This window comes from Vanessa tameamea, chromosome 4, assembly GCF_037043105.1.
Source record: "Vanessa tameamea isolate UH-Manoa-2023 chromosome 4, ilVanTame1 primary haplotype, whole genome shotgun sequence".
Lineage (NCBI taxonomy): Eukaryota > Metazoa > Arthropoda > Insecta > Lepidoptera > Nymphalidae > Vanessa > Vanessa tameamea.
Window position 1 is genome coordinate 9,593,448 of NC_087312.1, and position 25,056 is coordinate 9,618,503.

At 31.9% G+C, this 25,056-nt stretch overlaps 1 protein-coding gene across 1 annotated transcript in view; it reads right to left on the reverse strand.

The window, feature by feature from the left end:
* The window catches only part of LOC113403956 (T-box protein H15-like), a 63,770-nt gene extending 45,196 nt beyond the window's left edge, over positions 1–18,574 (reverse strand). Inside the window, exons 1-3 of the mRNA XM_026644634.2 lie at positions 18,215–18,574; positions 13,721–13,882; positions 11,396–11,561 (exon numbers count right to left, since the gene is read on the reverse strand). Of these exons, the coding sequence (XP_026500419.1) occupies positions 11,396–11,561; positions 13,721–13,882; positions 18,215–18,353 (467 nt within the window). The 5' untranslated portion in view covers positions 18,354–18,574. The remainder of the gene's footprint in view (positions 1–11,395; positions 11,562–13,720; positions 13,883–18,214) is intronic.
* Positions 18,575–25,056: the final 6,482 nt, after the last annotated feature.

A 25,056-nucleotide genomic window follows, 5' to 3' on the forward strand; every position in this document is an offset into this window, starting at 1 on the left:
CATTAGACGTAAATTGTATAAACTTTACCGTGTTTCATGCGTGCAGGTCATACGGTGCGTGTCCTATTTTATAGCCAAATGTAAAAAAGAGGAAAAAATTGTCTTGGTCTGATTCTTCTGTTGAAACTATCGAATTTATATTCCAGGAACTTCACGAATTAATGGACAGTACCATAAATCGTGTTTTGGTGGTTCTCTCTTATTACCAAAGTACTGTATCGATTTTTTTTAACTTAATCAAATTATTATGCTTGTACAGTTTGATACTTAGGATACAAAATTCGGGCGATTAAAACACAACACCTTATTAATAAAAGGGCATTGAATACCTAAAACATCTTATTACTGAATACCTAAAAACATGAAAAATTTTGACTTTTTGAATTTCTAAAAGTCGAGATAGCCAATGGGGTAACATGCAGATCTTTACCCAAGATCGCGGGTTCTTTCAAGTACCGCTTGCTCTATTAATGTTTACCAGCATATCTCGTCGGTGGATGAAAATATTGGTAGGAAACCTGCATCTTTAAATTGGACCTTTCTTGAAAACGGGCATTGGAGTAATAGGTTTTTTTCCATTCCTATTCCATTGCCATTTTTTCCTTCGCCAGCATTGTGAGATTTATGGGCTCTCGCTGTGGTTTTAAGAATCGAACCTATCACAATAACGTTTTGGTTAGAGGTTAAAGATAACTCGTTTATAAGAAGCTAGTTTATAACAGGTCGCGAGGTTTTCAACTTATTATTCCATCGTTGATAATGAAGCAGTTAATACTGGAACAACCGCCTCGCGTCATCGTTTTCTACATCTGCTGATCATTCAATAACTTTTAACTACACCTTAAACAACCCTTACTTCCGTTGCAATTCCGTCGCTGGAAGTCGAACGATGATGTTTTTGTAACAAAACTACAACCACGGCCACCCGGAATCGACGATAACTTATTACAAACAGGGGTTCTTAAAAAAAAGACTTCGCCAAAAAAATGTCATGGATATCGATATATCTATCCTTGTCATTTATGAACTCGTAGAATGAGAGCTAAAATATTCGATTTCATTTGATGAATCGTTTTAACGCTTCGGGCTTGTTACAATTTGAACCGTTCACGCAACAACTGTTCATTCAGTAGTGTGAAACTACTAATGAAAATCGAAACGAGACCAACATAGTCGAATCGAAAACAACATATGACGCAGTAAAATAATTGCATCACATGTTTTTTAATATATTTTTATTGTAATGATTATTATTAACAAAATTAAAATCAACACAAGTGTAAGAATCATTTCAGTCCTTCCTTGGACCTTTTGGCCTCACGTTAAAAAAAAATCATAATTTTTTAAATTAGATATCTACAAAAACTTCATATAGTTGTAATCATAAAAATAATTTAGTAACGACACTTTATCAAGAAACAAAACGTATACGAGTATAGTATAGTAAATAGTCGCAATAGATTGTCTTACTCGTCTGCCTAGATTAAACGTTAGGCAGAGCCTGCTAACAAGAGCAAGTTCCGGGATACGAGGCCAGCAGTAACGAGCGGGTCGGGGGTCGACGTTGCGGTCTTACAATGGCTCGTTTGGATACAATGCCGCCCCCTCGCGCCCTCGCGCCCACTTCATTACGCGCGTATTGTACGGCCACGCGCGACCGAACCTGACTTCTGACCCGACGCTGGTGGCCACCAAAACATTCTACATTAACCTTCTTTGTTTTCTGACAAACGGTTAGCCAATCATGAGCTATCTTATTATCATTAACTGATAAAATCAGCGGTTTTATTGGATATCAAATTATTTTAATTTATTGTTGTCGATTCGCTTTCCTTAATCGGTATTTCTTTATATTTCATTATAATAACCGTTTTAGACGTTAACGTTAAACAGTTATTAGCTATCTCTAAAGAAATCACCGTATTACACATCAGATTGATTAATAGAAGTTCTCAATCATAGAATTTTAATACGAATGAAGGCTATTGAGAAAACAATTGAAACATTGAATGTTAAGCTAATAATGGTGTAGATAATATCTCGTTGAGTGGTGGTTGTAATGCGCGTACGATTGAGGAGATCACAATGGGCGTAGGAGTAAAACCAACACGGCGCGCGGCGCCCGCGCACTCACAATTGCAAGGTGTACAATGCCCCGCACACAATGGCCAGCTAATTGTGCGTCGACAGACGGACAGGGTTTTGTTGCCCCTTACCTCTAGCGAAGTAGATATCGACATCCTTTTTTAAATGGACCTACTCGATGAGATTTCTTAAGCAGAAATAAAACGTATTTCGTAATAACGAGCCCGCCTTGTTAAACGTGCAGTGACGTATAAAATCACTTTAAATTTTTGATTAATCTTGATTACAGATACAGTTAAATGGTCTCGCTCTTCAATGTGCCGTCAACGAGCCGTGAGTCGGATGATTTTTTCTCTATGAGCCTCCTAAAATGACCTGATCTTCATTATTACATAATCAATCTCCGTCGTTCCGAACCATCGGCCTTTCATCGCACGCGCATTTACTTTTTCTTTTAAAGTTTCAATTTACCATAATAATAAAAAAGTATCTTCCAAATAGTTTTTTTTCACATTACTTACAAAGCTCATTCCTTATTCTTAGTCTATCTAAAATATTGTCTACTATATATTTGTTTTAAAGAAAACTTGACTCGGTAAATATTCGAGTAAGAATAGAAGTACCAGCGAACAAGCGAGCAAACGAACGGTAGCTGACAGGTCGCGCCGGGACGAATCGCACTACGCGTGGGTGCCTCATTGTGTCTCAAGTGCACATCATATTATATTGAATTAAAGCCAACAGGCAGTAGCAGTTCATATCATTAATCACCGCGCCTCTAAATGATCATTGTCAGGCGATCATATCAAAAGAGAATTGAAGAAGCACCATTATTATTCAATTATTCCTACGCAATACACGCATGCCTTATATGTAATGGGTTAAACCAAAATGTATATAGTAATCAAATCTTACGAATTAACATTTCACGTACAACGTACCGTTTCATAATATTAATATGTTGTCGATTACCAATAATTAGTAATTCAGTTAGTTTGTTTTATCTATGGGATGTGAACGCCGTGACGTAATGAGTCACGTGATCGGAATCGTTTGAAGGGACAACTGTCACATTTTTAATTCTTTCGAGAGCGATGAGTCGATCAGTTCGGGCCTTTCAAACGGGACCGTTGGTTCACGCAACTCTGATAGTTATAATATACCTGCTTTATAATTGCTGATTTTACCTACATAAATTACAAGAATTGTCATATTGTATCGTTGTGGTTAATTACCTGAGACCTGCGCCATGAACCCTGTACCAGAAGCTCATACCGATGACGGGCGTGCCGCTGTTCTATCGCAGTCGTCGTTAAATATTATGAAATGAATAAACCATTTTGATTTCTTTACGTATTATGGATTCACGTAAAACTGAAATCCGATCTGTAAATCCGATTGCTTTCGGTAATAACAACTTATCAAACTATAATAACCGATATTATATTATACCTATAAATTAATTTACTTATAGCTTTACCACAGACCTACTCAAAATTACATGACAGATTATATTATATGGACATAAAGTTAGTCTATTAAATTAAAATTAAAGAACAGTATTTAATTTAATCCCTGTGGTTAAATTAATTTAAATAATGTACATGTGTTATTATCATCAGGCCAAAAATGTGTGCAAAATTTCAGTTTAAAAGGCAAATTGAAACTGAAGATTTGACCGACGCGAAATAATCACTAGTTTTATTTATTTGTAAAACAAAAAACTTATTTAAACAAGCTTGATCTCTGATTGTGGAGTTTTAACTTGATACATTCTGAAAAACATTATAAGATATTTCAAAAACCATATCAGATAAACCTATGGAAGTAGATTTCTACTTACGATGACTGTTATTTAATTATTTTGTAGATTATCACAACGGTGGTTGGTTCAACCAGAGCAAACACCACTGAATTTGTATTTATAATTAATTTTAGGCTTTAAGAAAAAACATAACGAGACAACTTTCACCTGTCGGATGAATTCTGCCACGTGTTTACCCACTAACTCGCAAAGTAGCAGCATGGTGGAACCTCGAAATCTCCGTTAGAGAAGAGGTCTTAGCTCAACAGTGGAACATTGATGGAGAGGACTCTAAAATAAATACTTTGAAGCTAAATATAATATTTTATGTTAGGACAACAATAATCAAAAGGATCCGGATCAACCCGATGATTTATGCATTGCGGGATGGCCTTATTATATTTACTCGGTGGAGCTTTGTGCAAGTCCGACTGGGTAGGTGCCACCCACATGCCATATATTCTACCGAGAAAAAGCAATACTTTGTATTGTTGTATTCCAGTTTGAAGAGTGATTAAGTCGGTATAACTACAGGTACACCGGATATAAAATCTCTGTTCCCAAAGGTGGTGGCGAATTGGCGATAAAAGGAATGGCCTTCTAATTCTTATATTTCTTACTGCGCCAATGTTTATGGACTTACCATAGGTGGCCCATTTGACACCCCGGCTACCTATGTTATAAAATAAATTCTATAAAGTAGGTGGGCGAAAAAAAATATCCTGTCAGTAGTAATCTTGAAACTCGGACAAAATAATAAAATAAAATACAACGAATTGTGTAAGCTAAATCTTTTGTTTAAAAACGCATTTAATTTTAATTTTATTTAACTCTCATACCCAATACGTAATATTGAAAATATTTATGTTTGTATTAATACGATTGTGGTTCATTACGCACACTCGCGCCGCCTGAACCGCCAATTAAGGTGAAATTACAATAACAGCCGGTATTCATATTGATTGACCAAATAAAGTGTAGGGTACACATCCCTACAATTACATAAATAATCACATTAAATACCTGATACTAAAATTCTTAACAGAATTGAGATTATTATGTATAATTACTTTGATTAGAAAATAAAACGTACGATTTGTCTTTTATTCCATGTTATAAAGACCATAAGGCAAGATTTTATTAATCATTACAATAATCTAGGTATCGTAAAAATAGGTTTTACGATACCTAGGTTGAAGTTTATACATTAATATGTATTGCTTACTGAAACAGTTTGAAATATAGAACTCTTGACAGAAGTAAAACATGTTTTTGGTAACATTCATTTTAATGTCATTTTGAATCATTTTGAAAATTAATGTTGAAATTCAACGCTCTCAGCGTCCTAGTATAGTTTCGGCTCAAAAGCGTAATTAGCTACATTAATGAGTCGATTAAATTATAAAAATATTCTTATGAGAATCATATTACTAATGTTTAAACAATACACAAATATATTTTTTCGTTTTTCATTATAATTATTACCGCTCAATGTGTGTACACGCATTTCTAGTCAAAGTCACAAGCACATCCCGCTTTTGTGCGATCAAATTATCTCGAGCGAATTGTTTGCCATCTTAGTAAGAGATAGTAAAAAGTTTTGGGTGTGTTTATCTTCATGTTCTCTTAAGACTTTCGAAGTAAATAATTCAAACGAATATTTATATAATCATAGACCACCTTAAATTCAAAGATAACATCAATTTTACCCGAAACCTCCAACTTTAGCGCTTTTATATGTTAACATCACACTATTGTAATGTATTTTTTAATATAAATTTATGTATTTTTAAAAATTATCATAACAACGTGCCTACATATATAAATAATTACGACGTTTCGAGTCGGTGTACAAAGAGATTGAAGAAAATATTAACATAACTTTTCAAAGCTTTCTTAAACGTTCTGGAACTAAAAAGATAAATAAATGTTTCTAATTAACATTCGTTAAAATTAACATTATGCAAAATTTCAATGAAATAACACATCTAGATTTTTTTAATACTTCAAATTGAGAGAACCTTATTGATAAAATTAAAAATTATTATTATTTATATTAATAATTATTAAACGATTTCTATTTTAAATATATATTCGGATTTACTGTTTTGGAATTGTACGAAATGCTAAAAACTATTTTTAATAAATTATCTGTGTCAAATTAAAAAACAATAACTTGAAAGTTAGATTCAAACTGGGTTTAAAATATTTCACTAACAAAGTAACGTCACTATAATTTATTAATATAAACCTTAGTGATTTGAAGTTCAAATTTTTTCAACGTTTTTCTATGTAACGATCGTATGAAACATTGCCATTGATTTTTTTTTATTTGTCTTATGTGGGTTCTACCATGACACGCGCTTTTATGATATTTATATGAATAAATAAATAAATATTTTTCTTTACCATTACTGATCGGTGTTGGTAATAAATAATGGTATATAAATCTTAATCAAACACGCCCGCGGCGAGCGTTGAACTCTTCATTATAACGAAGTGCGCGGGAGTACGATACTTGTCAAGTTGAAAGGTGCATTAGCGCGAAATAACACGTAGCCACGAAAATTTCAATTAAGTTTAATGCATACGTTCTACCCCTCCCCCCATTCCTCCCATCCACCCCGCACTCGCTGCACTCGATTTATTAAAACCGATTACACTTAGCCCGGCGAAGGCTGTTGTACCGATGCGTTATATTGGTCAAAACATAATCGTCATGATAATGCAATATCTATCCTCAACCTGCAATCAAGCTGGAGCGAATATTTTATTATAATTACACGTAATCATAGTAACGTTACCTTGCCTATATCAAAGTTTCTACATATTATCTAATTTACAATTTGTAACAATGTTTGCTTTAATGTTCTATTCTAATTAAACATTAATTACTACATGCATAAAATATTTATAGCCTGTTTCTATCCTTATGAGGAGGTGTTGATCTTAGTTTGGTAGATTTTCATACAACACATAACCTTACGCTGAGTTCATTCCCCATCGAGCGTGATATTAATTAATTTAACCACAAAAAAGACAAAAATTTAATATCACTTATCTGGCCCTGAACCCACAATCATCCGTTAATATTCACATGTTCAAGCCACTGGACTATCTAGGCTTAACGACCACCAGCATAATTAGATTATCTTAATAGATTTTACACGAGTATATACCAAATTGAGTATCGATCAAGTCGATGAAAAACGAAGATAATACTTATAACATTATTAACATTTAAAGTGCTACAATACGTTTAAACGGTTAACCATAGAGAGGCACCTGTTTAGAATGTTATTGTTAATAAAAAAAATCATAATTACCAACCACGATCGTCGGTGATCATTGACTACAATAACTGTCAGGAGAGCACTAAATATTGTTTGTTGAGCGCAGCCTTTCATATTTTTTAATTCCGATCAACACCTTGAAGCGGCCCACAAAGGAATGCCAGGTGCTAATTCATAACTCGTATAATTTTGACATATCTTGATTTAATATACGATCAAATTTTAAAAGGAATTTTAGCAATATATAATTAACTTTATATCAACACCTTAATAAGTAATTACATTACATACATACATTAGCAGCCTGTAAATTTCCCACTGCTGGGCTAAGGCCTCCTCTCCCTATGAGGAGAAGGTTTGGAGCATATTCCACCACGCTGCTCCAATGCGGGTTGGTGGAATACACATGTGACAGAATTTCGTTGAAATTAGACACATGCAGGTTTCCTCACGATGTTTTCCTTCACCGCCGAGGACGAGATGAATTATAAACACAAATTAAGCACATGAAAATTCAGTGGTGCCTGCCTGGGTTTGAACCCGAAATCATCGGTTAAGATGCACGCGTTCTAACCACTGGGCCATCTCGGCTCAAGTAATTGCTAGATGTAATTTTACGTACACATATTAAAAAAAATATGGAAAATATCTTATCATAAAAATATGAAATGATCCGCAAAACAAACAACATTTACGTAAGTATTCATATTTCACATAAATTTCTTTGATGTTAAAGTCGTATTAATACGTGAAACTATGTAAGGAGCTATCTGACCGGGCCGCCATACTAACACCTCTATAAAATATAATTATCATACACCATACCATTGCCGTAAACTACATACATTGTAACAAGCTTTAATTGTAACTATATTCCTACCTATAAAATTGACTTAACGAAATTATCGATAACTTCCTCGTACACTCAAGTACATAGCTTATATACAGCATTATTACTCTTTAGACTAATTATTTAACATTGAATAGTATAAATAAGCAGTAGTCTCGTCTTAATTCAAGCCCACCGTACCAGTATTAGCAGTAGTATTACCAGTACAGTGAAGCACAGAAAACTTATTTTAAGTATAACCTTTGAAGACAATATTTAAAATAATGCTTCTCTCTTAAGTTGTGTGCTCATGACTAGGTATGAGTAGAATTATACATAAAATTGACTTGAATAGTCTTTATTCTTATGAAATAAAAGCTACAGGTGTAATCGTTTAGCGGTCTCAGTTTACACATATTTATTAGCACGACCCGTCCAGGGACATCGCTCGGTAATTGTCAAGTATTAAAAACCGATAAAACACTTAATGTCCCGAGTCATCGTTCAAACTGCGGACGCGGACAATTTGCATTGACGTACCGATCACGATATCGATGGTCGATGCTAATGGCAGAAAACATCTTTGCGACTTAATATTAACTTAATTAAAGTCTCATAACAAAATACTAATTTACCTTAAAACAATTTATTCACATATCTATCATCATATAAACTTATAGATTTAATTAAATCAGATAGAAGTTCTACAGCCGCTTAGATTAATCTTTTAACGATGCACATTTTTATTATTTGTAATTATAACGAAACAAATTTCACGGGAACATTAGTAATAATGTTGGTGATTTATTATTCTGTTTAAATAACGTATTTACCATAAACTTATTGACGGATCCAAATATTTTGTTGTCACTTATTGTCCCGCTAACTCGAAAAATCATAAATCGTCCACAGGTTAGGCTCTAACAAAGTCAGCAGTAAAATGGTTGCTTGTAAATCAAAACAAATCGAAAAAATGAAGGAGAACTTGACATTTTATTTTCTTCAGCGGCGATAGTGATGTGACAACATCGACACTATACTAAATTTGTATTCCGAGAAGTTATTACATAGTTTATCTATGTCTCAAAATAAAAAATATGAAAACGTACGATAATACTTAAACAATTAAGTACTATAAAGTAGAAAGCATGATTTTATTTTGAATTAATTAATTTTAAATGTTTTTTGTGTTCTTAATAAAGAGCTCAGACTTTTATGTTTTGCGGAAATTAATAAAGATTAACTAATAAATCTTATACTCGATGTTTTAAACAGTCAAAAAAATATGTTAACATCGATAAAAATGTGTGTGGAGTCTCTTCGTTATGAAAAAAAGCTCGAAGCATATTACGGGATGGCCGGAGATAAGAGTCACTTTGTATTTTACACACTATTATTATTGTCGTAAAAGGAAATGAAACAATACTTTATATCTTTACTATTATCATAAATTAGTTTTTCGATTACCACATTATTCGTTTTTTTCATTACAAGCCCCATTTATTTGAAATTAGTAACTACCTCTTTATTTTATGTCTAACCTAGTCTGTCCCCGTGACTCGGCACGTGTATTTTTGTTTTCGCATTAATATGGCTATCTCTTTATTCACCCAGAAATCAATTTTAATTACGATCGATCCAATGACTTAATCATGACGATGTAACAAAAAAATATACAGACTGTTGTATTTATCATATGAAGTATTGTAGAGATTAGAATATAAAAACATTTAGAAGTAATTTCTCTTATCTTAAAGCGAATAAAGAAAGCACTGATTTATCTCTGTAGCAACAAAATATTAATAGACAATACATTGTAAAGCAATTTAAAAACACGCTCAGCCACCCTTCCCTATAAAATTTGTCCCTGATATCCCATTTTGATTGGACGGGTTGATTTATTCCCTGTTTAGCTATTAGTAGGAAGACTACACAATCTTGATACTTGCTACATGTTAATTTTATAAATATATGTAATCCATCAGCTGAATTCAATTAATTTTACTGGCAATGATTTAAATATAAGTGACTTGAACTAAAAACATACTACGACTATACGGATACTTACTAATTAAATCATTAGTTAATTTTTAATTAGAGCTTATGAAACGTTGATTTTAAGATTTGAATAAATTAAAGAAATATCAAAATTATTCGAATGCACACTGTCAGTATAACAATAGAGACATTACCCCCGAGATTGAATCCTCTCCGGGCTACCGGCTCCTGTGATTTAGATAACTGCACTTGTTGCGAGGGGCTGTAACGTATGACACGGGACTAATACGAAGCTTATAGGCATCGCTTGTACTGGACCATGCCATGCTTAATAAGCGTTTTAACTGAATCAATTAATAGGGGTAGAAGATGTTAACGTTCTACTTTTTTATCTTTTTTTGACGGTTATAACATTTTGGAGATTAAAATAAGTACTTGTTACAGCATTTTCGAAAGTTGCAGATTTTAATCCCACACATGCAGATTTCTTTTCGGTGTTTTCTTCAACACTTTTTTGTCGTGCTAGCCAGGAATCAACCCGTTACCTTCGGTTGATATTAATGTGCTCCAACCACAGGGCCATTTCTACGCATTTTTTTTCCTATGAAAAACATTTAACGGGTATGTGTCACAACGAAGCTCTTTACCGTATCTAAAGTCAATTACAGTGTACCCCTGTCCTGGAGAGACTTGTCCTCGTCAAATTGAACGTCGCAGGCGCCCCGAGCGTACACAATGCCAATTTTCCGCTCACCGCCACCGACTACGCAATTATTTAGATAAACCTCTCGGCGTGACTATAAAAACATCTTACCCTCCCCCAGTGCGCTGTTTGTTGTCTTTGGGGCTTCGTAAATTTATAGCCCGGCATTATGCCGACGGTTAGGATAAAAATGTACTTTTAATTTATCTCGTTAAAGGGTTGAAGGACGACCGGGTTCGCGGAGTAATTATTGCAAAATTGGCCACTTTATCTGATGAATCCATTTCGAACCCTTTGTTAGGGCGATTATGGAGTGAAATAATTCTGCTGACTGCGCTTTTGGAAAATTACATTAAATTGATTGCCTAAACTTTTTTGATTTTTTAAAGTCATTTCCCTAATTAAAATCTGCGTTATAATCTTTGTTCATTTAAAAATCTTGAAATACTGTTAAGGCGGAGATTGGGAAAAAATAGTGGACAACTGTTGGCCACTATTTTTACACGTACACATAAAAACAGTAGTAAAGTAGTTTCACGTTTGGCGAGTGTCAAACGTAGCTGTCACACACACCAAGATAATAAACTAGGCTAATAAGATAGTTCTTACGTAATGCGTCACTCTATTTAAATAAACAAATAATACAGGTTTATAATTAACAGACTTTTTAAAATTGAACTTACCTTCCAGTTTTTGTGATAATCATCTCGGTGCCTAAATCATGGAACTTGTCCCAAAGTTCCTTAGTTTCAAGCTGACAATCAACTGACAACAGTTCCTCGCAGTTGCAAGAGGTCACGGGAGGTGGTAGAGGCCGAGCTGGGGATGGAGTGTCCCTCTCGCCTAATTCTGTGAGCATCAAGTATCATTAGAGTCAAGTGTTACTGGAAGTATATTAACATAAATATTTACTATTTGTATTACTAGAAATAAATATTAACAACTTATTGTAGATAAATTATTATTAATTTTATAAACATTATATTTTCTACAAAACTTTTACTAAAATTTTAATTGTTTTTAAAAGAACAATCCAATTATCTTACAGAAATAGTTCATATTATACTACTTATAAAATAATTATGAGATATTCTCATACAACGCTTTATTTATTAGGCAATTGTGCGGCTTCTTTATAAAGTTTCTGTCTAAAGCAATTAGACATTCTATATCAATTTTAATTGTTACTCAAAAAAAGTCATTCGATCTTGTCACTAATTAAAGAAACTTTCTATCAGCTTAATTACTGTAATTTACCAACAAAAATTGTAAACAAAATGTTTGGAATAGGGTTTCCGCTTTAGGCGGTAAAAATGTGTTATGTTTTAATAAAATCTCTATACACACCTAATAGAAATAATTTCGAAATTTAAATCCATAGTAATTTTTAAAAATTTTATGCAGGATAAAAGAAGATTAAATCTTATTAGTTTTTAATTCCGCAAAGTTAATACATCCTTCCTTGGATAAAGTATTCGATATAATTAAAAACAAGCGGACACTTTACGTTTGCAGTCTTATATATTTTAATCTAACATTAAAAAAGTAACGATAGTCATGTTATATCATCGATTATATAAATGACATTCACGCGGTAGGTTATCCATCAAGAAACATTAAATTTTGTGTAAGATATAAAAAAAAAAAATTGTAGTTGTTAACTTATTTGCATTTGTAGTCGTATTGAATCTTTTACTAGTTCTTCTATTTAGCATCTACATTACAATCGGTATCGTAAACTTAACTTCGTTAAATTATATTTATTACAAATTAAATCAAAATATTCTTTATTAATGTAGTGTTTAATTAAATGTAAAACTAACACCGATTCGGAAAGTAGATTATATCGGGAAGATCCGGCTAAAACTCAGTAGTTACTTTTACGTTATTAACGTGTTAAGTTTCACCATTTTAATTACAAAGTGTGTAAGTAAAATACCATTAAATTTTTACATAATCCTGCCTAGAAATCAATAAATATTTGATATGAGCTTTAAATTTTTAATAAGTTATTTAAAACTAACTGGAGAATCTTACTATACTTGATTTTGATGTTATTACAAACGTATATTACAAACTAATCCAATCGAAATTAACCTTTATTTGCCAAAAATATATAGATAGTTATTACATACACAACATAGAGTTACAGAGATACACAAAAAAAGATAATAAAAGAGATATTACGCACAATTGAATTAATATCAATGTGACATTATTGTGATTTTCTATACGTCTTAAATCACACACGTATAGAAGAATGCGATGTGAACGGAACACTTTTATGAGAATTCTAGTTTATTATGTTAATAACGTCGTGTAATCACTACTTCAATTTACTTTTTGCGTCACAATGGTTGAATACGATGGTATTGTGTGTCAAAAGTGTAATTACCTTCATGCATTTAATACGATTTTAAATCATAAACAGAGCCTACACTTGCGATAACGGAACACAAGTTTATACGTGTAACAGATAAGATTTTAATTTTGAGATAAAATTAAAACATTTAGAGATTCCGTAGAATAATTATGTATTTTTTTTTTCACAAAAATTTATATGAACAAAATTTTAGTATAAATATTATTATAGATACTATTATTTTCGTATCAGTTGTAATTATATATATACGCTTTAAAGGACAGGATCTTTAATTTAGGTTACGAATTTATGACACCTTGTATAGCCGAAAATAAAGCCTAGCGAACAGTGGGCATAAGATTTAAAAAAATTGAGTAAAGTGGATTGATTGACTGATCAACCTAATAACGAGTGATCTGTAAAATTAAGTGTAACAATTCGAGCCAATGTTGTGTATTTATATGCAAATATAGCAATTTAGGTAAAATGATACAATGACATTTAATATTTAATAAAGGTTTTTCTAAGTAATTTAACTAAAGCGCTTTACCACTATGGTCCTTGTCACATAAGCAATAATTTAATAACATATGTAAAGTTTACAATCGATATAAGTATGACGGTTTTACTATATTCAACAATTTACCTGATGAGGGAGCCGGTGAAGGTGCTGCAGTGTCGGATGCGTCTCTCTCGCCATCAGAACACTGCTCGACGTCGACTTCGACGTCTTCATCGGGGACGGGAGACCGGCAGCTCGATGCCGGTGAACTGAGGGAGGCTGGAGAACTCTGTCTCGATGATGGTCCTGGTACAACAATTATTTAAAAATTTACAAAATAGGGTCGTTTTTAATGATTAAAGCTATATTGAATAAATAATTTTGAGTTTTGATAATTTTCTTAAACTAATATGACTCCTAAATTAAATTATAATAAACATTACAACAAGAATGCAGGATAATTGGACTTCTAAGAGTGTATATGATACAATGTATGTATTAACTTTAAATTAATAAATAGGGGAGTTAATAAAGGCGTTAATCGTGAATTTCTAAAAAATTGATTATCATAGCTTTGTTCTATAATAGTGTTTGTTTTGAATTAAATAAGTGAAACAAAACGTTCTTCCAAGAAACATATTAGTTTCTAGAAATAGAAATAGAAAAATATTTAATATAGGTATTAAGAGACATTAATTTTTACTCTATAAAAATCCTTTGGTTCATGATTCTCTTCAAGATCCAATCAAAAGTTTAAGAGACTACAATTTTCTAAAATATTAAATCGAAACGAAAAATATTTTACTAATTAATCAATACTCAGTTTAACACAAAACTCGTTTTGGTTGTATTTCATCAGAATTTCGACGGTAGTCTTATGTTAATATGACAATAGTTTAATTAGTTTGATATAGTTTCGTTAATACTGTTTCATTTTCACGTGTTATTGCTACAGCTTAATAATTGATATGAACTAGATGAGGCATATATTCATACATTATATATGGAATTTGATATAGATATCTTCTCGACCAACAAACATCAGTTTGTGTGCAACATGTATATTATTTTATTATACGTATATTAAAAATCGTAATTAAAAATAATTATTATTCGGTAAATAGAGACATTACATCTTTCCCTTATACACTATACTATGTAACTTCATTTATTACATGGCAACTATGTTTGTTATAATGCATTTTATATTTGAGCACGTTCGCCGTGGCCGAAATCGGTAAGAAAGCAATCGTATTTTATGTGCAGTTTTTAGTAAAATTTTCTCGAATAGAAAGGGCTAACTCCGTTATATATTTCTCCTGTTTAATTTTATATTTTTTGATAGTGAAATATAAATAAATATTAATAGAATTAGTGTCAATCCTACTGCGATTGCTTTTCGCAAATAGATATATATATAAATAGTAGATTCGTTATATCTATCCATTCTGTATCTTATTCAAGTATCTTATATATTTTCAACTACTGATTCAAATTGGAATACATACTTATTAAAAAAAAATGTGTATTTTTTAAAATAAATTGAATTAGAGTTGTTAATTATTTTTCATTGATTGTTTACAGTGACGTACTTATAGGAGTAATATATTATACACCGTCATTAAAAATTTTTTATAGAGTACCAAAATTTTTCAAATTTCTCATACAAAGTTTTTGTCTAATATCGATTTTAATTTTGACAAGACTTGGAAAGTGTACCGACAATTTTCGCTTCGACAACATTAACATAGTAAACTATAACTTAATATAGCCTCCGTTTGTTTTGAATATGAAACTTCTATATCTAAGTAGTAGTTATCGTGTTATGGTGTAAAATCAAATAAACAGAAACATAAAAACTTACTCTTCATAATATTCGAGTTATAGATTATTCCAAACCACAATGCCAATTTCTAAAACGATGAACATTTTACGATAAACTAATCTGACTAAATACTAAACGGTCATAGATCGCCTACTACCTCATCGGTTGCCTTCCGCCAATAACCATTCAGAATAAGTATTATTCGTTAGACTTACTTTAATCAGGGTTTTTGAAACGTTCTTTGAAGTAAGTCTAACTGGAGGTAAGTAGTTCGTTTAAATTTAATAACTTTAGTTATTTTAGTTTAGTATAATATATAAATTAAACTTATTTCAAATAGATTTTAAATAGAGGTACTCTGCATTAACACGATGATGTCAAAAGAGCAATATATAAATTGTGAAAAAAGATTTTGTACACATTTCTGTTCTCAATAATAACGGTTTTAGAATTATTATTGTTGAATTGCATATAATAATATTGATCTCCTCACAAAATCACGGCCACAGCAGTCTGATTCGGAGACTAGCCTAACTAGACTGTCTGAAAAAACACAGGTGCCTTCATTCCGTGACTCTTATATCGTGTTGGAGCAGCAATTTTATATAACCGATCAGCGACAATACCGACGGTTTTACGTACCTTTTAATGTTATAATAATTCTGTAGATATATACACATAATGACGATGTACGTTCGTACGTTCATTGTAAAAGCCAACTTTGCAGGACACAATATAGCGCACGAGTGTGCCTGCAAACACTCCCAGTTTCCTCACTCTCATATCCATCCGATGGACGGCAAATCCGTTCGTGAACTCATTTTCAAGCTCAAAACGAATAGGAAAAACGCCTTTATGTGCTTTCCGTACTTTAAGTAATTAGGCCACAATACTAACAAAACAGTCAAATTATACATATCTGAGGAATTACAAATGGTAATTAGTACTAGTAATCCGCACACACAATTTTAGTAATTTTCATGATGCCTTTATTTATCTAATTAGGTGTACAAGTATATAGCATTCTCGCAATAACTTATCCGGGTTGTACTGTAAATTCGTGTAATATACCTATTTACTATACAAATATGTTATTTATTGGTTACTTGCCGTTTATTCGTAATATTTTAGGTACAGGTAACAAGTAGATAATCGAAAATGCATATAATTGAATGACTTTTGATACTAAATTTGTAATTTATTTTATTTCGAATAAGAATAAGAAGAATTAATTATTTAACGATAATTTTAGTATCGCATAATAATTTATGATAATTATGATATATGTACATATCATATGTAGCTACATCTAATCTTTTTATATGTTTACGTACCTGATTGTAAAGTTTACAATAATAGGTAGTACTTTCTTTAAATTAAAGCAAAATTGTAATTCGTTTGTAAATAGCGTGTCCCACCAGGCGGGCGGTGTCGACCGCGTTCGGTTCCGCACAATTAATCCCAAATAACGAACGGCAACACGACGCCTGCGCCTGCGCAGACCTCTCCAATTAGTAAGCCCTTCGGTTTCCAGACAGACCACTGTTTTATTGTGCTTCGGAGAAAGGTAAACTAAGGTCCAAACGACTTCGACATTCAATATTGTCAGATTAAAATAGCTTAGGAATTTAAGACGCGAATAAATACGGTTTTGAACATTTTATACTTTCAATAAACTTTAATCACACTGCTTAGACAAAGTTAAAATATCAAATAGAAAGTAAGAGGAAAATAATTATACTAAAATAACTAATGAAATTGTAATTTTGTTTTTATTTATTTATAAACAATTGCAGTTGTTGTTTTATCGATCATAAAGTACATAACTATATTTTATTTAATCTATCAATTGAATACAATTTTTATATTTGATACCTGACTCAAATTTAATAAATAATAATTAATTAATTAAAACCGCACCATTAAAATTTACCAAATTACAGAATAAAATAAAATTGCTAAATTCTCCAACCAAACCAAAAAAATAATGTTTAAAATAAGCATAAAAGCATAATTTTGACGAGAAATAATTTTTTTAATGATTTGGTCGGATAATTATACTAGTATATTATACCTGTTAATCTTATAAGTATTATAAACAAAGAAATAATCTGGTACAATTATTCGCCGATATCAATTAAAGAAATATATTTTTATAGGTAAGTACTTCTTTAATTTAAATTATTTATACGTATTAGTAAAGAATCTCGTCTTTACCATTTTAACTGAAACCCGTTGCAGTATTTAATGTACCTAATTAACGACAGTTGCTTATTCTGATTTGAATGTAGCTATTCATTTTCCGAATAAGGCGGTAAGTTTTCATTACCGTCGGATGTTTCCAGTCGCATTTAAAACCAGTGTAACGCATTGAATTGCGGGTTCAGATGGTATATAAAGAACTTTTATCTATGTGTGTGTTTAAATATACAGCTAATATCCTCAACTTACTACAAATGAATAAATGACACAGATAAAAATAAACTTAATTTAAAGCAAATACCTACGTTGTTTTCCTGGAGTTATAAATTACAGTGTGTTTTAATACCTGCCCAACTACAATGTAACTGAGATTTTTTTGTTATTCCGGAATTGTTTAAGCATCTAATGAGATCTTACTAATCTCTAACTTCTGGATATAATTTTAAAGTCATGTAAGCGATTTCCATCGTCATTCATCGAACGTCTCATAGTTTGACTGTTGGAATTTCTCATTTTCGTGTCACAGAAAGTGTTAATATACCCTTTTTAATGGTAATACTTGGAGCTGAAGGATAGTTGTTCCTGCCTCTCCAGACTTAGGCCTATCTTACCGAGAAATGGCGGCGATCTCGCGACGGGACTGCGCGGCTGCTCCGCGCTGCGAGCCATGATGGCCGCGATAGAGAAGTCCGTGGCTCGGGTCTTGCCCTCCTCCGCCACCATCCTGGAACCCCACCCTTCCACATCCATCAACACTTAGTACCCCAGTTCCAAATCCACTATTTCATTCCGTCCGACACATTGTCTCTCATTAAACCTATAAAAGCCTATACCATGAATTAAATTTAATTAATGAAACACCGAAAAAAAAGAATAATTAGCACATTTTTTGTTTCGAAACGCGGCCGTGACAGTAGAGTCCGTCGTGATAGTAGAGCGGTCGCGAAGTCGCAAGCGAAAGCGACACGGCGGTTGAGCGCGGACTGAGCGCGCGGAGAAGCGGCGCGAGCGGGGCGGGGCGCGGGGCGGGGCCGCCTCCCCATCTACCACTGGCCGCGCTACCCGCTGTCGCCGCGCGGGGGCCGGCACCCCTACTCATAACAATATCGCATTATTATTTAATTTGTATTCCATATCACTTGCTCACTCCCATCATAATTCATTGTTAGCATTCAATAATATACAATATACATTCCGTTACAACCGAATTTTAGACGATTTGTTTTCTTCAAATATTTAATCACTTAGTTTCTTAAATAATAAAGATATGTTTACGTTTTTCAATTACCCACTTCTAGTTATAATTACGTGTAATAATATTAGCATTTATTAATGATATTAAGTAAAAATTATAATAAAATGTAAATTATTAACGCTACTGCGCCGCCCATTAAAACAGATCACTAGATCAGAGGGAGAAGGAACTAGTTTATGACATCCAATGAACGGTTGGGAGAGTGAGATCACATTATGGTGATTATTCTGGTGTAAATTATCTGCGAGAGTATACAAGTTCCTTGGAGAAACAAACAACCTAAAAAAAAGATTTAATAAGTCAAGAAAAAAATTTTAATCTCAATATTTTTTAGATAAATTATCTCAGAAATATCGAAATTCATCGTGCAGGATTACAATTAATTCAATGTATCTTGTATAGCATATTAACAATTACTTACATAGTCTATGCACCATCAACAATGACAACAATTTTTTTTTATTAATATTGCGTATAATTATACAGGCATCACTTTCAAACTTTGATTTTTAGTTTAACGTTTAAGAATAGGTACATTCTTAGTGGTGGATACGTTTCTAAAATCTTACAAAATTTACGTTTAAGAATGGTTGTTATGAGATTGTATGAGGTAATTACCTCGAATACCAGTAGATAAAGAAGCTCATTACAACCTTAAGCAGCCTAACAATTAAAATAATTAAACACGAAATTAATCTCATAAAAGTATAATATTTAAACAATGAATTTTCAGAGCTTTTCAGGTATCCGACATCTGTAAAAGGCTTTTAATAATTCAAAACCTTTTAACCAAAATGAGAACAGAGCGTCTTCAAGCTATGTTTATATATTAAGCATACAAACTGTGAGATATCGCCTTCGTCGACTGACATCATGACGACTGCCAAAGCTTCGAACCAACAGCCCTTATTCCCTTGCTATACAATAGTCCCACTCCATCTGAATGACATAGAGTCTATCTCTACACGTCAGTCATATGCATTATTCGTGAAAATATGAAAAACATTACGCTCGCGAAATATGACTATCTCGCGAAGGCATTAAAAAGCATTATAAGGAACCAACTCCGCTGTTTTTCAATCTTCTAGAATGGTTTCTTGGTCGTGCGTTTTATGACGATGCATTGGTGTTAATAACGTAACTGTTCACTGAATTGTACTACCTCCATATTTTATTCAGTTCTTTCATGCGTTTATTGTGTTATGCCATTTTTCTTCCATCGTGCTTGTTACTTTCTCTTGTAGAATATACTTACTCGTAAGTTAATACACTTTACTACGATCTACTACCTACGTTTATATAATTATACATAAAACAAATACCCTTAAAGGTTTTACAATTAACTTCGTTATCTTATAAGGCTGGACTCTACAAATCTCGAAGTCCTAGGTTTAATTCTGAGTTGAGCCAATAAAAATTATTGCGTTTTCAATAACCCGGAAATTAATTGGTTATTAGCCCTCTTGGACTGTAACTAATTCCGGCCGCGTTGGCTTTATAGGCCCTTCGGAATAGGTATATTATATAATAAAATACGCCTCTACTTGTGCACAAAATTGTACACTATATGCCCAGCGCACTTGGGTAGAGCGTCGTCATATGTAGGTATTTTTATAACTAATAATAAAAAACTACCTAACATAAATAGTAATTAAAATAAAATAAACGTATTTCCCTACCTCATTTACATTACATACCTATATCTAATACCTAAGTTGCATTCTGTAACATAAGCTTTATGTATTTTCAATTATCCTCTTAACATTAAAATACAAAGTTACTTAGAAGTTACTGCAGAATAAAAATACTTAATTACTGTAGAATGTATAAGTTTATTGTCGACTGACGCATCATACAAACACGAAAAAAACATGTACCTATATGAAACATAAACATAAATACATAAGCCAAATGACACTTTAATTTTATAATATAAAGCATTTACTGACTTAGGAAATAATAGGTACTATACCTAATTCCATTCCATTAAGTATCAACCCAATAGCTGCTCAAGCAAAGTTGACATTGATGTGCAAAAGTACGTATTTATCTCGTGTGAATAATTTAAAGAAAAATCCTTATAATTTAATAGTATATTATAATAACATAACTACGATTTTTTCTATCTTAAAGTTGGACGTATGTTTTAAATACGACCGTTGCATTTCAGTTCGTCGGTGAAGTGTCGTTAAAATACACTTTAACGTTACTCAATTTTATATTCAAAAATATAATATAATATAACATTGTAATTTTAATTACTTATAAAATCTAATGTCAAAGTTGGAGGGACTATTTTTATCATTTATTTAATGTTTAATTAATCAAAATATTATTACCTCCAAAACTTCAGGTTTTTATGAGAATAATATTTTAACACATTATAATAATAAAATGAAGTATTCAAAAAAAGTCTCTCTACTTAAAGCTATTGTTTTTTTATTTACTTATTCTAATAATAAAATAATATATAGTAATTTCGTACTCATACAAACTTAATTTGAAGCCACATAAAGAAAGAACTATCTTTTTTTAAACTCAAAGCTAACTTTAAAACTATTTCTCACGATTATAATCTCAAAAGTATTTAACCAGAGCATTTGAGCAAGTCACAATATTGTATAACGAACCGGAACTATAATTCAATTCAGAATCAACAACATTGTAAAAAAAGTAGGAAATAGCGGAAGAATGGTTGTCGTGGTGGAACACAAAGACTTGCTTTGTACTTATATTTCAGAGCAATATCACGCAAAAGCGCAAAGGACGGCGCTCGCTTTTGAAAAATGTCGGAATATCAATAACGTTTTCAAACGTACAAATATTTGCTCGGAGACGTACACACGTGGCGGGCCACACAGGACGCCATCTTGAGTGTATTGTGCAATTTTAAGCCCCGTGTAGACTGCTTACACAGCTTATGACTATTATAACTAACCAGAACGATTTATAACAAAAGTAATAACTTAGTCCAAGGACCAAAATGATTAAAAAAATTTAAATTAAAGTTTTTGCTATGTGAGGATGTGTTTTTGCAAGATGAATTATTATTGCATTATATTTTATGCATAATTCCTCTTTTAAGGAAAGATATAGAGAGCTCCTACGCCTGATAGTGGATGAAATTAAAGTAGTGTTTGTCTCGTTTTGAACCAGAAATCATCGTAAGAACGTCCTGTTCTAACCACTAGGCCACCTCGGTTGTGTACTTTATAATTGTAATAGTCAAGGAGCTGATAAAGCTTAACATGCAAAAGCAATCGATTTAAAAACGCTTGGTCACACTCCGACCGTGAAATAAACTGACGAGTGTGCCTCTAAAATCAATTTCGTATGAACATACTGTGGACTGGGGATGAATTGCATTGCTCGTTTATTATAAACTTGTTAACCACTTATTAAAGAGAAACTTCTTTGGGAGTAACATTTAAAGGTCGAATTTAATGCATCGTTTTATACGTAATGTTTAATTGAAACGTTTTAGATGCAAATAATAATCACTTGCATCACGTGAACATAGTTGTAAAAACTTTGAATTTTTAATGATATAGGTACAACACTTGTACCTACTGAATACTGATATTATATTATACTGATAACCTAAGTACCTATAAATGTTATCGTTTAAGTTAATGGCATTTGATACAAGTACTAATAAAAAATATAAGATATATAATATAATGCCACTAATTGTAGGATGCTCGTATATATTAAATAAAATGACTATTGTTTTAATAATTATATTTTTTTTAATAATGAAAACCATTATTACGAAGATTTAAATCACAAATTACCTTGCAGACCTAAAAAAACTAAAATAAACTTTTGATTATAATATTGGTATTAACAGAATAAATATTATGGAATGATGATAGAAGTTTTTATATAAAAGCTAGAAATATAATAAAAATATTAAAATTAACTCTTAATAAAAACTACATACTGAACAAAATTTAACAGGCTGAATTGTCAGTTTTAAATATTAAAAAAAAATATATATATCGTGTTATAAATGTTTAAATAAAGAATAAGTGAAACATAAAAAGGCAGCATCAGCGAGAGGGGCAACAAATCGCGCGCATTATACATGACAAATGTAATGCCCGGTGTCGGGTTGCGCCCACCCGTGCGCCGGATTAGTTCCCCGCAGCCCCGTTCGATGAGACGAGACGATTTGACTTAACGTTAATAATATTACAACTATACAACCTACATAATTACCTATATCAAAAAATATATAAGCAATATTAAAGCAATCACTCGCAAACAATGATAAGTAGGTAAGAACTATATTGTTAACCCAATTATCCATCCAGACGAATACTTTATCTGTCTCGGTACTTGCAAAAACCAATTGACCAGTTTTAGGTTTTTTTTTTATCTTAATATGCTTAAATTGTACGGAATATTTTGTCGAATGGAAACAAAGTATCAGCTTACTTTCCGTTGCTCCCCAAATAGAGTGCCCTCTGCCCTTGACGCTTGCCATGCCATCAATACTACTTCTTAAAATAATTCAATAGTTAAAACGTATTCTATTTTGAAATAATACTAAAATAGATCCTGAGAATGAAAATATTTACGCTCAATAAGATGAAATGATTGCTGTCACGGCCGGTTTACTTTATTACGAGTAGATAGATACAAATTAAATCACTTCTTGTAATAAGTAGTATGTACATGTTTCTATTAAGCATAATTTTTTTATATTCAATAGTAAAGTAAAAAGTGGAAAAAAACATACTTGCATAAATCATAGAGTGATTTAACGACTGTACCATCAATAGGTATAACATTTATAACCATATATCATGTACGTTGTAACGAACTTACTTCGTTCACTGTCTAATAAATTTGCGTTATTCTTATTTTTATGAATAATTAAAAAATATCTTACATCGTATGTCTATGTCTGTGCATAATCGATTATGCCAAATATCTAAAAAAACATTATAAGCCCGTCAAGCTCATTCGAGTGTAACAAACACGCAAACATTCAAACATATTATATCTATAACATATCATTATTATAATGCAATTTCTATCATAAACAAATTGTATCGATTAGATACATACAATTTTATTAGGCTGTAGGACACTTAGGAGCGTAATTAAGTACCTACATTGGGTTTATGTGGTTTTTTATTTATTTAATTCTTTACATAAAAGCGAAAATTATCATGTTTATAGCGAGTGCAGATTTCTATACAAAAATGAAAAATCATAGTGTAAATGGAAACTAAGACTGTAGTAATATAATTCTCAAGAGATAGATATACGTCGTTTACGTTGTTAAAATGGGCGTTATGCCACGTGGAAACCGCACAACCCGATGCCCTGTAATTGCGGAGAAAATTGTCGCGGGTTCATTCGAAAACGTCTCGTCCCGTACTGATTTATTAGGCGACACACGCATTGTGATTTGAGCGAATCGATCACGTATAAAAATAAAAGGTAAAATATATTCTTTAAGAATTTCCCGAAGGTTCCCTTAGTGTGGTGTTACTTAATATTCTAATTTAAATATAAAAAATCTTGTGATAAATTGGGGGAAAAACGCTAATAATAACAAATCAGAGGGTTTTTTGCATATTTAATCTATTACTTCTAACTGTTATTATTATTATTTTTTACAAGAAAAGGAAATGCTTTATACGTATAATATATATTATTACATATTTTTAGGTTCTTTCGGTAACAATTAACAAAAAAAAAGAATCGATGTAATTCAAATGAAACCATGTCATGTATCTACACCTCAATACACGAACAAAACAATATCATCTCACCATTATAATATATATTTCATAAACGAAGCCCTTATATATTCATCTTCAATCCTATCGTTATCAAACTATATTTACCATTTGAAAATAAAACTACAATTATTATCAACGACAATTAAATTAATAATTGTACGATAATAATGGTACCAGAAGTCATACTAACAAAATGATCAGAGAAACGAGTAAGTGCTCAGACTCTTAAACGTAAAGTAAAATTATTTCAATGGAAACTAGTGGATTTCTTCACGTATGACTCAAGATATATTTTCTAAGTACGAAGCGAATCATTATTCCTTACAAACTTGTTATAAGAACAAACAATATCAAAATTGCAGAATTCTCGAATAATAAACACAAATTACTAACAGTATTTAAAACGGGATATTTACCATGTTTTTTATTTTTATTTGGT